The sequence below is a fragment of the Electrona antarctica genome (genome assembly GCF_951216825.1).
Source record: "Electrona antarctica genome assembly, chromosome: 10".
Classification (NCBI taxonomy): domain Eukaryota; kingdom Metazoa; phylum Chordata; class Actinopteri; order Myctophiformes; family Myctophidae; genus Electrona; species Electrona antarctica.
The window spans coordinates 518,213-533,212 of NC_136791.1; the positions used below are offsets into that span (position 1 = coordinate 518,213).

Consider the following 15,000-nt stretch of genomic DNA (forward strand, 5'->3'; position numbering starts at 1 on the left):
ACTGCACCATTGGTCCATTACTACTGCACCATTGTCCATTACTACTGCACCATTGGTCCATTACTACTGCACCATTGGTCCATTACTACTGCACCATTGGTCCATTTACTACTGCACCATTGGTCCGTTACTACTGCACCATTGGTCCGTTACTACTGCACATTGGTCCGTTACTACTGCACCATTGGTCCGTTACTACTGCACCATTGGTCCATTACTACTGCACCATTGGTCCATTACTACTGCACCATTGGTCCGTTACTACTGCACCATTGGTCCATTACTACTGCACATTGGTCCATTACTACTGCACCAATGGTCCGTTACTACTGCACCATTGTACGGATGCAGCTAGGCATGTCTATATTTGATCAGGGAACTTAAACTGTACTCTCTCCAGAAGGCCTATATCCTCATGCTCTCAGAAGTAAAGTTAAACTGTACTCTCTCCAGAAGGCCTATATCCTCATGCTCTCAGAAGTCACTTAACTGTACTCTCTCCAGAAGGCCTATATCCTCATGCTCTCAGAAGGCTATATCCTCATCATAGAGTAATAGAGGTTTATGCGTGTGACATCATCAACGTACCCAGCCGGAAGTTATGCGGGAACGCCTACTGAGTGACAAAAAACTACTTTCTGGCCTTGACAGCCAGACATCCAAACAGAAAAGTCTTGTCTGATAGCATTAAATGACTTTAAACAACATTAGATTCACTTTATCACTCACTTTGCCACTCGATCTGCCATTGACTTTATGCATGCGCATACCCTCTATACAAGGAGACCCTCTCAGACTCTCAGAGCTTCATTCAATCTTCCAACCTCAAAAAATGTCTTCATTGGGAATAAATAATGGGGACTTTTTTTTTCCAAACTATTGAAAATAGAGGAAAATATATTATAAATATCTCCATATTTGGAAGTGGGACGTGACCATAGCTGTACTTCAGTACGTTGGGTGGTGACATCACAGTGACATCACTACGTGGGGGGAGGGGTGGTGACATCACTGCGTGGGGGTGTGACTGACCGTCTCTGGTGACAGGGGCCCGTCCTCAGTTGACAGTGGTTGCCGTGGTAACCGTGAGGACACAGACAGGAGTATTCTCCGGTGTCGTCGGTGACGCACGTCGCTGCGTTGACACACGGACGCTCCCTGGAACACACGTGGATGTCTGGAGGCAGCACACACACACACACAGGCGCACGCACACACACGCACACACACACAGGCACACACACACACACACACAGGCACGGTTAAGTTGTATTAATATTTAACTATAGTGTATTAATATGTAATAACCTCGGTGTATTACATAACCCTAAAATATATAGAAATTGAAATATATTAAATTTTAATTTAAATTAAAGCTATATATATTTTTTTGCATTTGCATTCATATCAAAAAGGGGCCTGTCAGCTCAAACCCACAATGCAATACTTTTAAGTAAGTTATATTTAAAAAAAATCATAAAACTAAATAAAATAAAACGCTTCCATCCGCTACGAGCTTGTAGGTCTGTAATTTTTGAAAAATCGTGAAAATGTGGTGCAAAGCTTTGAATATAATCTTCCAGGACGAACGTTTTTAACTCAAATCTTTGCTTCTGGGGGGGGGGGGGGGGGTCCCTGGAACTACATATGTTCAGATGGGGGTCGGCGGCCAATTACATATAATTTTGGAGGTCCTTGACATGAAAATGTTTGAGAACAACTGATATAGAAACATAGGGTTTTTCAGAAAACTGTCAGGATGTAGAAGACATTTGTAGAATCTCAGGTCTAAATGGTTTAAAAGTATAAAATAAAGAGTGTTTACTGTAAAGATGTGGTCATCTGGTCACCTTTGACCAGAGTGTTAACTGTAAAGATGTGGTCATCTGGTCACCTTTGACCAGAGTGTCTACTGTAAAGATGTGGTCATCTGGTCACCTTTGACCAGAGTGTCTACTGTAAAGATGTGGTCATCTGGTCACCTTTGACCAGAGTGTCTACTGTAAAGATGTGGTCATCTGGTCACCTTTGACCAGAGTGTCTACTGTAAAGATGTGGTCATCTGGTCACCTTTGACCAGAGTGTCTACTGTAAAGATGTGGTCATCTGGTCACCTTTGACCAGAGTGTCTACTGTAAAGATGTGGTCATCTGGTCACCTTTGACCAGAGTGTTTACTGTAAAGATGTGGTCATCTGGTCACCTTTGACCAGAGTGTCTACTGTAAAGATGTGGTCATCTGGTCACCTTTGACCAGAGTGTTTACTGTAAAGATGTGGTCATCTGGTCACCTTTGACCAGAGTGTTTACTGTAAAGATGTGTGGTCATCTGGTCACCTTTGACCAGAGTGTTTACTGTAAAGATGTGGTCATCTGGTCACCTTTGACCAGAGTGTCTACTGTAAAGATGTGGTCATCTGGTCACCTTTGACCAGAGTGTTTACTGTAAAGATGTGTGGTCATCTGGTCACCTTTGACCAGAGTGTTTACTGTAAAGATGTGGTCATCTGTTCACCTTTGACCAGAGTGTTTACTGTAAAGATGTGGTCATCTGGTGACCTTTGACCAGAGTGTTTACTGTAAAGATGTGGTCATCTGGTCACCTTTGACCAGAGTGTTTACTGTAAAGATGTGTGGTCATCTGGTGACCTTTGACCAGAGTGTTTACTGTAAAGATGTGTGGTCATCTGGTCACCTTTGACCAGAGTGTCTACTGTAAAGATGTGGTCATCTGGTCACCTTTGACCAGAGTGTTTACTGTAAAGATGTGGTCATCTGTTCACCTTTGACCAGAGTGTTTACTGTAAAGATGTGGTCATCTGGTGACCTTTGACCAGAGTGTTTACTGTAAAGATGTGGTCATCTGGTGACCTTTGACCAGAGTGTTTACTGTAAAGATGTGGTCATCTGGTGACCTTTGACCAGAGTGTTTACTGTAAAGATGTGTGGTCATCTGGTCACCTTTGACCAGAGTGTTAACTGTAAAGATGTGGTCATCTGGTCACCTTTGACCAGAGTGTTTACTGTAAAGATGTGTGGTCATCTGGTCACCTTTGACCAGAGTGTTTACTGTAAAGATGTGGTCATCTGGTCACCTTTGACCAGAGTGTTTACTGTAAAGATGTGGTCATCTGGTCACCTTTGACCAGAGTGTTTACTGTAAAGATGTGGTCATCTGGTCACCTTTGTCACAGAAGCGTCCGGTCCAGCCTGGTTCACACGTGCACTGCCAGGGCTGGTGACAGGAGCCGTGCACGCACCCGGGCATGCGCACACACACCTCACAGAGCTCCCCATCCCAGCCGGGGTCACACCTAATAAACACACACGCACACACACACGCACGCACACACACACACACACACGCACACACACATTTTCAATGTAGGTACAATTTAGACAATTTCTGGCCCTATAAGTAAATAGCCAAGGTATATAGGGTTAAAGTGGTCAAACTAGAACAAGCCATTCTAATAATAATAATTATAATAATATAAAACTCTATTTGTAGAGCACCTTTCATGACATGAAATGCAGCTCAAAGTGCTTTACAGACAAAAGAAAAGCTAAGGCGTAAAACAACATTAAAATAAAAACACAAAGGCCAGTGAATAAAGCAGGACATGAATAACAAACACAGAAATAAAAAATAAACCACAAGCAAGAGTGAAGAAATACATCTTGAGCTTTGCTTTAAAGTTGTTTACAGACTGCCTGTGTTATATAGTAGGTGTGTTATAGGTGTAGTGGGAGAGCAGATTATTGATATCTTAATTTTATAATCCCATTTGAGACTTTAGAGAAAATAAATCAAGCAAACTTCTATAATAATCAGAGATGGCAACACTGATGTTTACCCCAATTTATGGAGTTGCATTAGCCTGACACTCAGTCTGAATTTTCAAGGCTAGAGTTGGATGTTATGTATCACTGTGGCCACCAGATGGCGTGCACGCACTCCCCTCCACCACAGAGTCAGTCAGAGAGTGTGTGACAGACATGAGATATGTGAGTCCATGCAGAACATTCCTGTTCTGTGTGTCCTGACGGCTTCATAAACACACTGACAACCCCCACCCCCCCCCCCCCCCCCCACACACACACACACACACCAGATGCTGCTGACATTGTGTCACATGATCCAGCCTGCATGATCAGTCAATCATTGTGTCCCTTAAGTCCCCAGCTAAATGATGGAGAGCTGATAACCAACTGGTCTTTAACTCTTCAGAGCGTAAAATGAAACCAAATGGACCCGTGAAGAGTCAAATTATTGTTAAACATCTGCATTACTTAATTTACAAGAAGTCTACACAATTAGAGCATGTAGAAGAATTGTTATCTTGATCAATGTTTGTCTGTTATCTGTCCTAATGGTACCAACATCAATACAGCATGGATGGAATTGTGGACAAACATATCCAACAACAAGATATTCTTTAGTTTTTTAAGGGGGTGAGCGGTGAGTCTCTTACCACCGCGGCTCAGTGACGTCATGTTGTAGTTTTAGTAAAAACAGAGAGGTGTGTTTGGGTGAGCGGTGAGTCTCTTACCACCGCGGCTCAGTGACGTCATGTTGTAGTTTTAGTAAAAACAGAGAGATGTGTTTGGGTGAGCGGTGAGTCTCTTACCACCGCGGCTCAGTGACGTCATGTTGTAGTTTTAGTAAAAACAGAGAGATGTGTTTGGGTGAGCGGTGAGTCTCTTACCACCGCGGCTCAGTGACGTCATGTTGTAGTTTTAGTAAAAACAGAGAGATGTGTTTGGGTGAGCGTTGAGTCTCTTACCACCGCGGGTCAGTCACATCACCGCGGATCAGTGACGTCATGTTGTAGTTTTAGTAAAACAGAGATGTGTTTGGGGTGAGCGGTGAGTCTCTTACCACCGTGGCTCAGTGACGTCATGTTGTAGTTTTAGTAAAAACAGAGAGATGTGTTTGGGTGAGCGGTGAGTCTCTTACCACCGTGGCTCAGTGACGTCATGTTGTAGTTTTAGTAAAAACAGAGAGATGTGTTTGGGGTGAGCGGTGAGTCTCTCACCACCGCGGATCAGTGACGTTATGTTGTAGTTTTCGGTGGTCACCTTATCACCTAAAACTGGACTATGAATCGGTCTTAACACTCTCAGAGTTGCAGAGCTGGAATGGTCATGTAGGGCTAGCTCTTTGTGTGTGTCAACTTGTTTTGTGTAGTTTTGACGTGTTCTTACCGACACACTCCTGTCTCGTCACAGCGACTGTTGCTCATGTTGCACGTACAGTTAGAGCCTGTAAGACACAACATTATAATATTAATGTCATCAATTCATTCATATCGTTATCAATTCATTCATATCGTTATCAATTCATTCTTATCGTTATCAATTCATTCTTATCGTTATCAATTCATTCATATCGTTATCAATTCATTCTTATCGTTATCAATTCATTCATATCGTTATCAATTCATTCATATCGTTATCAATTCATTCATATCGTTATCAATTCATTCATATCGTTATCAATTCATTCTTATCGTTATCAATTCATTCTTATCGTTATCAATTCATTCATATCGTTATCAATTCATTCATATCGTTATCAATTCATTCATATCGTTATCAATTCATTCATATCGTTATCAATTCATTCATATCGTTATGACACAACATGCATTATGATTAACATCATATCCATAACACCTCGTCTACACGGGCAGGATGGAGCGTTGCGATGGCGGTATTGAGAACCGTATCGTTCCATCTTGTGTACAAAGAGTAAAACTTTATTGTTCCATCTTGTGTACAAAGAGTAAAACTTTATTGTTCCATCTTGTGTACAAAGGGTAAAACTTTATTGTTTCCTTCAGACAATGCAGCAGCATAGATAATAATAATAACAGTAGAATAAAAAAATGTAATAAAAGGTTTAAATAAAGAATGAGAGTGACAAAGAGCAAGGAGACGATGGAATAGATTCAAGGAGACGATGGAATAGATTCAAGGAGACGATGGAATAGATTCAAGGAGACGATGGAATAGATTCAAGGAGACGATGGAATAGATTCAAGGAGACGATGGAATAGATTCAAGGAGACGATGGAATAGATTCAAGGAGACGATGGAATAGATTCAAGGAGACGATGGAATAGATTCAAGGAGACGATGGAATAGATTCAAGGAGACGATGGAATAGATTCAAGGAGACGATGGAATAGATTCAAGGAGACGATGGAATAGATTCAGGAGACGATGGAATAGATTCAAGGAGACGATGGAATAGATTCAGGAGACGATGGAATAGATTCAAGGAGACGATGGAATAGATTCAAGGAGACGATGGAATAGATTCAGGAGACGATGGAATAGATTCAGGAGACGATGGAATAGATTCAGGAGACGATGGAATAGATTCAAGGAGACGATGGAATAGATTCAGGAGACGATGGAATAGATTCAAGGAGACGATGGAATAGATTCAAGGAGACGATGGAATAGATTCAAGGAGACGATGGAATAGATTCAGGAGACGATGGAATAGATTCAAGGAGACGATGGAATAGATTCAAGGAGACGATGGAATAGATTCAAGGAGACGATGGAATAGATTCAAGGAGACGATGGAATAGATTCAAGGAGACGATGGAATAGATTCAAGGAGACGATGGAATAGATTCAAGGAGACGATGGAATAGATTCAAGGAGACGATGGAATAGATTCAAGGAGACGATGGAATAGATTCAAGGAGACGATGGAATAGATTCAAGGAGACGATGGAATAGATTCAAGGAGACGATGGAATAGATTGAAGGAGACGATGGAATAGATTGAAGGAGACGATGGAATAGATTGAAGGAGACGATGGAATAGATTCAGGAGACGATGGAATAGATTCAAGGAGACGATGGAATAGATTCAAGGAGACGATGGAAGACGATGGAATAGATTCAAGGAGACGATGGAATAGATTCAAGGAGACGATGGAATAGATTAAGGAGACGATGGAATAGATTCAGGAGACGATGGAATAGATTCAAGGAGACGATGGAATAGATTCAGGAGACGATGGAATAGATTCAAGGAGACTATGGAATAGATTCAAGGAGACGATGGAATAGATTGAAGGAGACGATGGAATAGATTGAAGGAGACGATGGAATAGATTGAAGGAGACGATGGAATAGATTCAAGGAGACGATGGAATAGATTGAAGGAGACGATGGAATAGATTGAAGGAGACGATGGAATAGATTGAAGGAGACGATGGAATAGATTGAAGGAGACGATGGAATAGATTGAAGGAGACGATGGAATAGATTGAAGGAGACGATGGAATAGATTGAAGGAGACGATGGAATAGATTCAAGGAGACGATGGAATAGATTCAAGGAGACGATGGAATAGATTCAAGGAGACGATGGAATAGATTCAAGGAGACGATGGAATAGATTCAAGGAGACGATGGAATAGATTCAAGGAGACGATGGAATAGATTAAGGAGACGATGGAATAGATTAAGGAGACGATGGAATAGATTCAAGGAGACGATGGAATAGATTCAGGAGACGATGGAATAGATTCAAGGAGACGATGGAATAGATTCAAGGAGACGATGGAATAGATTCAAGGAGACGATGGAATAGATTCAAGGAGACGATGGAATAGATTCAAGGAGACGATGGAATAGATTCAGGAGACGATGGAATAGATTCAGGAGACGATGGAATAGATTCAAGGAGACGATGGAATAGATGGAATAGATTCAAGGAGACTATGGAATAGATTCAAGGAGACGATGGAATAGATTCAAGGAGACGATGGAATAGATGGAATAGATTCAAGGAGACTATGGAATAGATTCAAGGAGACGATGGAATAGATTCAAGGAGACGATGGAATAGATTGAAGGAGACGATGGAATAGATTGAAGGAGACGATGGAATAGATTCAGGAGACGATGGAATAGATTCAAGGAGACGATGGAATAGATTCAAGGAGACGATGGAATAGATTCAGGAGACGATGGAATAGATTCAAGGAGACGATGGAATAGATTAAGGAGACGATGGAATAGATTCAAGGAGACGATGGAATAGATTCAAGGAGACGATGGAATAGATTCAGGAGACGATGGAATAGATTCAGGAGACGATGGAATAGATTCAGGAGACGATGGAATAGATTCAGGAGACGATGGAATAGATTCAGGAGACGATGGAATAGATTCAGGAGACGATGGAATAGATTCAGGAGACGATGGAATAGATTCAGGAGACGATGGAATAGATTCAGGAGACGATGGAATAGATTCAAGGAGACGATGGAATAGATTCAAGGAGACGATGGAATAGATTCAGGAGACGATGGAATAGATTCAAGGAGACGATGGAATAGATTCAAGGAGACGATGGAATAGATTGAAGGAGACGATGGAATAGATTGAAGGAGACGATGGAATAGATTCAAGGAGACGATGGAATAGATTCAAGGAGACGATGGAATAGATTCAAGGAGACGATGGAATAGATTCAAGGAGACGATGGAATAGATTCAAGGAGACGATGGAATAGATTCAGGAGACGATGGAATAGATTCAAGGAGACGATGGAATAGATTCAAGGAGACGATGGAATAGATTCAAGGAGACGATGGAATAGATTCAAGGAGACGATGGAATAGAGTGTGTGTGTGTTAACTCAGTGAAACAAACAGCAGTGTAACTCATCATTTAGTTCAGCATTGTTTCAAGTGTCACGTGTGTGTGTGTGTGTGTGTGTGTGTGTGTGTGTGTGTGTGTGTGTGTGTGTGTGTGTGTGTGTGTGTGTGTGTGTGTGTGTGTGTGTGTGTGTGTGTGTGTGTGTGTGTGTGTGTGTGTGTGTGTGTGTGTGTGTGCGCGTGTGCATGCGTGCCTGTGTGCGTGTGTGCCTGCGTGCGTGTGTGCGTGTGTGTGTGTGTGTGTGTGTGCCTGCGTGCGTGCGTGCGTGTGTGTGTGCGCGGTGTGTGCCTGCGTGTGCGGTGTGTGCCTGCGTGTGTGTGTGTGTGTGTGTGTGCGGTGTGTGCAGTAGGAATGCTGGTGTCAAGAGTTGAGGAATTCAAAGGGCTGCTGGGTAAACGCTGGCCCTGAAGCGGTTGTTTTGGGACCTCATGCTCCTTGGTGTGTGTTTGGTTCCGTGTGTGTTTGTATTACTGTACAAATACAGTAATACATGATGGAGTCCTGTTCTATTGACCATCAGACCGCGGCCATCTTCCCATCAGAGTTTGGAAGCGCTCGTTATCAGTAAAGCAACGTCCTGCTGCCTCCTGCATTAAGTGCTGATTCAAATCAGGTGGTACGCAGGGCCGCTGAGTGATGTCTAACGAGCGCTTCCAAACTGCAACACTTAGAAAAAGAATCACCTGCAGACAGAAAGTAGCTCATAACAAGGACAGAAAGTAGCTCATAACAAGGACAGAAAGTAGCTCATAACAAGGACAGAAAGTAGCTCATAACAAGGACAGAAAGTAGCTCATAACAAGGACAGAAAGTAGCTCATAACATGGACAGAAAGTAGCTCATAACAAGGACAGAAAGTAGCTCATAACAAGGACAGAAAGTAGCTCATAACATGGACAGAAAGTAGCTCATAACAAGGACAGAAAGTAGCTCATAACAAGGACAGAAAGTAGCTCATAACAAGGACAGAAAGTAGCTCATAACAAGGACAGAAAGTAGCTCATAACAAGGACAGAAAGTAGCTCATAACAAGGACAGAAAGTAGCTCATAACAAGGACAGAAAGTAGCTCATAACAAGGACAGAAAGTAGCTCATAACAAGGACAGAAAGTAGCTCATAACAAGGACAGAAAGTAGCTCATAACAAGGACAGAAAGTAGCTCCTAACATGGATCTTTATGAAACAAACACTTAGATAGAAAGAGGATAATTCAAGATTTCCGTACAGCAATGTTGGTGAGTTTGACGTTATTTAATACAATCAGGACTTTCCTCCTTTTCTGTTGGGATGTATGGGCTGTTTATGGGAAGTTGGATGTATGGGCTGTCTATGGGAAGTTGGATGTATGGGCTGTCTATGGGAAGTTGGATGTATGGGCTGTCTATGGGAAGTTGGATGTATGGGCTGTCTATGGGAAGTTGGATGTATGGGCTGTCTATGGGAAGTTGGATGTATGGGCTGTCTATGGGAAGTTGGATGTATGGGCTGTCTATGGGAAGTTGGATGTATGGGCTGTCTATGGGAAGTTGGATGTATGGGCTGTCTATGGGAAGTTGGATGTATGGGCTGTCTATGGGAAGTTGGATGTATGGGCTGTCTATGGGAAGTTGGATGTATGGGCTGTCTATGGGAAGTTGGATGTATGGGCTGTCTATGGGAAGTTGCACCTTGCCATTAACTTATATGGTAAGATGGTCGCAGTCTGCATATGGGTCATTGGACGTACTGCAGTCTGCATATGGTTCATTGGACGTACTGCAGTCTGCATATGGTTCATTGGACGTACTGCAGTCTGCATATGGGTCATTGGACGTACTGCAGTCTGCATATGGGTCATTGGACGTACTGCAATTTACAATTTACCCATTTAGCAGACGCTCTTAATCCACAGTGATTTACAGTAAGCAAAAACATGGTAATACGTCAAAAATATAGTCACCATGAATCATACGTACAGTGGAATATCTATATAATGAAACTATACACTACAGAGTGCCATGTTGTCTACTATACACTATACTATACACTATACTATAACTATACACTACAGAGTGCCATGTTGTCTACTATACACTATACTATAACTATACACTACAGAGTGCCATGTTGTCTACTATACACTATACTATAACTATACACTATAACTATACACTACAGAGTGCCATGTTGTCTACTATACACTATACTATAACTATGCACTACAGAGTGCCATGTTGTCTACTATACACTATACTATAACTATGCACTACAGAGTGCCATGTTGTCTACTATACACTATACTATAACTATACACTACAGAGTGCCATGTTGTCTACTATACACTATACTATAACTATACACTACAGAGTGCCATGTTGTCTACTATACACTATACTATAACTATAACTATACACTATACTATAACTATAACTATACACTACAGAGTGCCATGTTGTCTACTATACACTATACTATAACTATAACTATACACTACAGAGTGCCATGTTGTCTACTATACACTATACTATAACTATACACTACAGAGTGCCATGTTGTCTACTATACACTATACTATAACTATAACTATACACTATACTATAACTATAACTATACACTACAGAGTTCCATGTTGTCTACTATACACTATACTATAACTATAACTATAACTATACACTACAGAGTGCCATGTTGTCTACTATACACTATACTATAACTATACACTACAGAGTGCCGTGTTGTCTACTATACACTATACTATAACTATAACTATAACTATACACTACAGAGTGCCATGTTGTCTACTATACACTATACTATAACTATAACTATACACTACAGAGTGCCATGTTGTCTACTATACACTATACTATAACTATACACTACAGAGTGCCATGTTGTCTACTATACACTATAACTATAACTATAACTATACACTACAGAGTGCCTATACACTATAACTATAACTATAACTATACACTACAGAGTGCCATGTTGTCTACTATACACTATAACTATAACTATAACTATACACTACAGAGTGCCATGTTGTCTACTATACACTATACTATAACTATAACTATAACTATACACTACAGAGTGCCATGTTGTCTACTATACACTATACTATAACTATAACTATACACTACAGAGTGCCATGTTGTCTACTATACACTATACTATAACTATACACTACAGAGTGCCATGTTGTCTACTATACACTATACTATAACTATACACTACAGAGTGCCATGTTGTCTACTATACACTATACTATAACTATACACTACAGAGTGCCATGTTGTCTACTATACACTATACTATAACTATACACTACAGAGTGCCATGTTGTCTACTATACACTATACTATACACTATACTATAACTATAACTATACACTACAGAGTGCCATGTTGTCTACTATACACTATACTATAACTATACACTACAGAGTGCCATGTTGTCTACTATACACTATACTATACACTATACTATAACTATAACTATACACTACAGAGTGCCATGTTGTCTACTATACACTATACTATACACTATACTATAACTATAACTATACACTACAGAGTGCCATGTTGTCTACTATACACTATACTATAACTATAACTATACACTACAGAGTGCCATGTTGTCTACTATACACTATACTATAACTATACACTACAGAGTGCCATGTTGTCTACTATACACTATACTATACACTATACTATAACTATACACTATACTATAACTATAACTATACACTACAGAGTGCCATGTTGTCTACTATACACTATACTATAACTATAACTATAACTATAACTATACACTACAGAGTGCCATGTTGTCTACTATACACTATACTATACACTATACTATAACTATACACTACAGAGTGCCATGTTGTCTACTATACACTATACTATACACTATACTATAACTATACACTACAGAGCGCCATGTTGTCTACTATACACTATACTATACACTATACTACAAGTAAGACGCGCAAACGCGGGAAGCGAACGCAGCTCGTAAATTGCAATAACAACAATTAGAATAAGTTACGTTTTTTTTTTAAGTTAAGTTTTTTGTTTGTGTGTGTGTGCGTGCGTGCGTGCGTGCGTGTGTGTGTGTGTGTGCGTGCGTGCATGTGTGTGTGTGTGTTTTTGTGTGTGATACAGCTGCGCCCTCTGGTGGTGGGCGGGTGGTGTTACAGCGTGACACACAGACACACAGACAGACACACAGACGTGATCTGCTGGGTCTCATAGTAAATGCTCACTGCGTTCGCAATAACTATACACTACAGAGTGCCATGTTGTCTACTATACACTATACTATAACTATACACTACAGAGTGCCATGTTGTCTACTATACACTATACTATAACTATACACTACAGAGTGCCATGTTGTCTACTATACACTATACTATAACTATACACTACAGAGTGCCATGTTGTCTACTATACACTATACTATAACTATACACTACAGAGTGCCATGTTGTCTACTATACACTATACTATAACTATACACTACAGAGTGCCATGTTGTCTACTATACACTATACTATAACTATACACTACAGAGTGCCATGTTGTCTACTATACACTATACTATAACTATAACTATAACTATAACTATACACTACAGAGTGCCATGTTGTCTACTATACACTATACTATAACTATAACTATACACTACAGAGTGCCATGTTGTCTACTATACACTATACTATAACTATACACTACAGAGTGCCATGTTGTCTACTATACACTATACTATAACTATAACTATAACTATACACTACAGAGTGCCATGTTGTCTACTATACACTATACTATAACTATAACTATACACTACAGAGTGCCATGTTGTCTACTATACACTATACTATAACTATACACTACAGAGTGCCATGTTGTCTACTATACACTATACTATAACTATACACTACAGAGTGCCATGTTGTCTACTATACACTATACTATAACTATACACTACAGAGTGCCATGTTGTCTACTATACACTATACTATAACTATACACTACAGAGTGCCATGTTGTCTACTATACACTATACTATAACTATACACTACAGAGTGCCATGTTGTCTACTATACACTATACTATAACTATAACTATACACTACAGAGTGCCATGTTGTCTACTATACACTATACTATAACTATACACTACAGAGTGCCATGTTGTCTACTATACACTATACTATAACTATACACTACAGAGTGCCATGTTGTCTACTATACACTATACTATAACTATACACTACAGAGTGCCATGTTGTCTACTATACACTATAACTATAACTATAACTATACACTACAGAGTGCCATGTTGTCTACTATACACTATACTATAACTATAACTATAACTATACACTACAGAGTGCCATGTTGTCTACTATACACTATACTATACACTATACTATAACTATACACTACAGAGTGCCATGTTGTCTACTATACACTATACTATACACTATACTATAACTATACACTACAGAGTGCCATGTTGTCTACTATACACTATACTATAACTATAACTATAACTATACACTACAGAGTGCCATGTTGTCTACTATACACTATACTATACACTATACTATAACTATACACTACAGAGTGCCATGTTGTCTACTATACACTATACTATACACTATACTATAACTATACACTACAGAGTGCCATGTTGTCTACTATACACTATACTATACACTATACTATAACTATACACTACAGAGTGCCATGTTGTCTACTATACACTATACTATAACTATACACTACAGAGTGCCATGTTGTCTACTATACACTATACTATAACTATACACTATAACTATACACTACAGAGTGCCATGTTGTCTACTATACACTATACTATAACTATGCACTACAGAGTGCCATGTTGTCTACTATACACTATACTATAACTATGCACTACAGAGTGCCATGTTGTCTACTATACACTATACTATAACTATGCACTACAGAGTGCCATGTTGTCTACTATACACTATACTATACTATAACTATACACTACAGAGTGCCATGTTGTCTACTATACACTATACTATACACTATACTATAACTATACACTACAGAGTGCCATGTTGTCTACTATACACTATACTATACACTATACTATAACTATACACTACAGAGTGCCATGTTGTCTACTATACACTATAACTATAACTATAACTATACACTACAGAGTGCCATGTTGTCTACTATACACTATACTATAACTATAACTATAACTATACACTACAGAGTGCCATGTTGTCTACTATACACTATACTATACACTAT

General features: G+C 39.8%; 1 protein-coding gene across 1 annotated transcript in view; it reads right to left on the reverse strand.

Annotated features, from left to right (window-relative positions):
• Positions 1-983: 983 nt before the first annotated feature.
• LOC306931479 (protein delta homolog 2-like) overlaps positions 984-15,000 on the reverse strand; it is a gene marked incomplete at its 3' end in the record, with an annotated part of 43,656 nt that continues 29,639 nt past the window's right edge. The window contains exons 3-5 of the mRNA XM_079512878.1: positions 5,208-5,265; positions 3,183-3,313; positions 984-1,177 (exon numbers count right to left, since the gene is read on the reverse strand). Of these exons, the coding sequence (XP_079369004.1) occupies positions 984-1,177; positions 3,183-3,313; positions 5,208-5,265 (383 nt within the window). The remainder of the gene's footprint in view (positions 1,178-3,182; positions 3,314-5,207; positions 5,266-15,000) is intronic.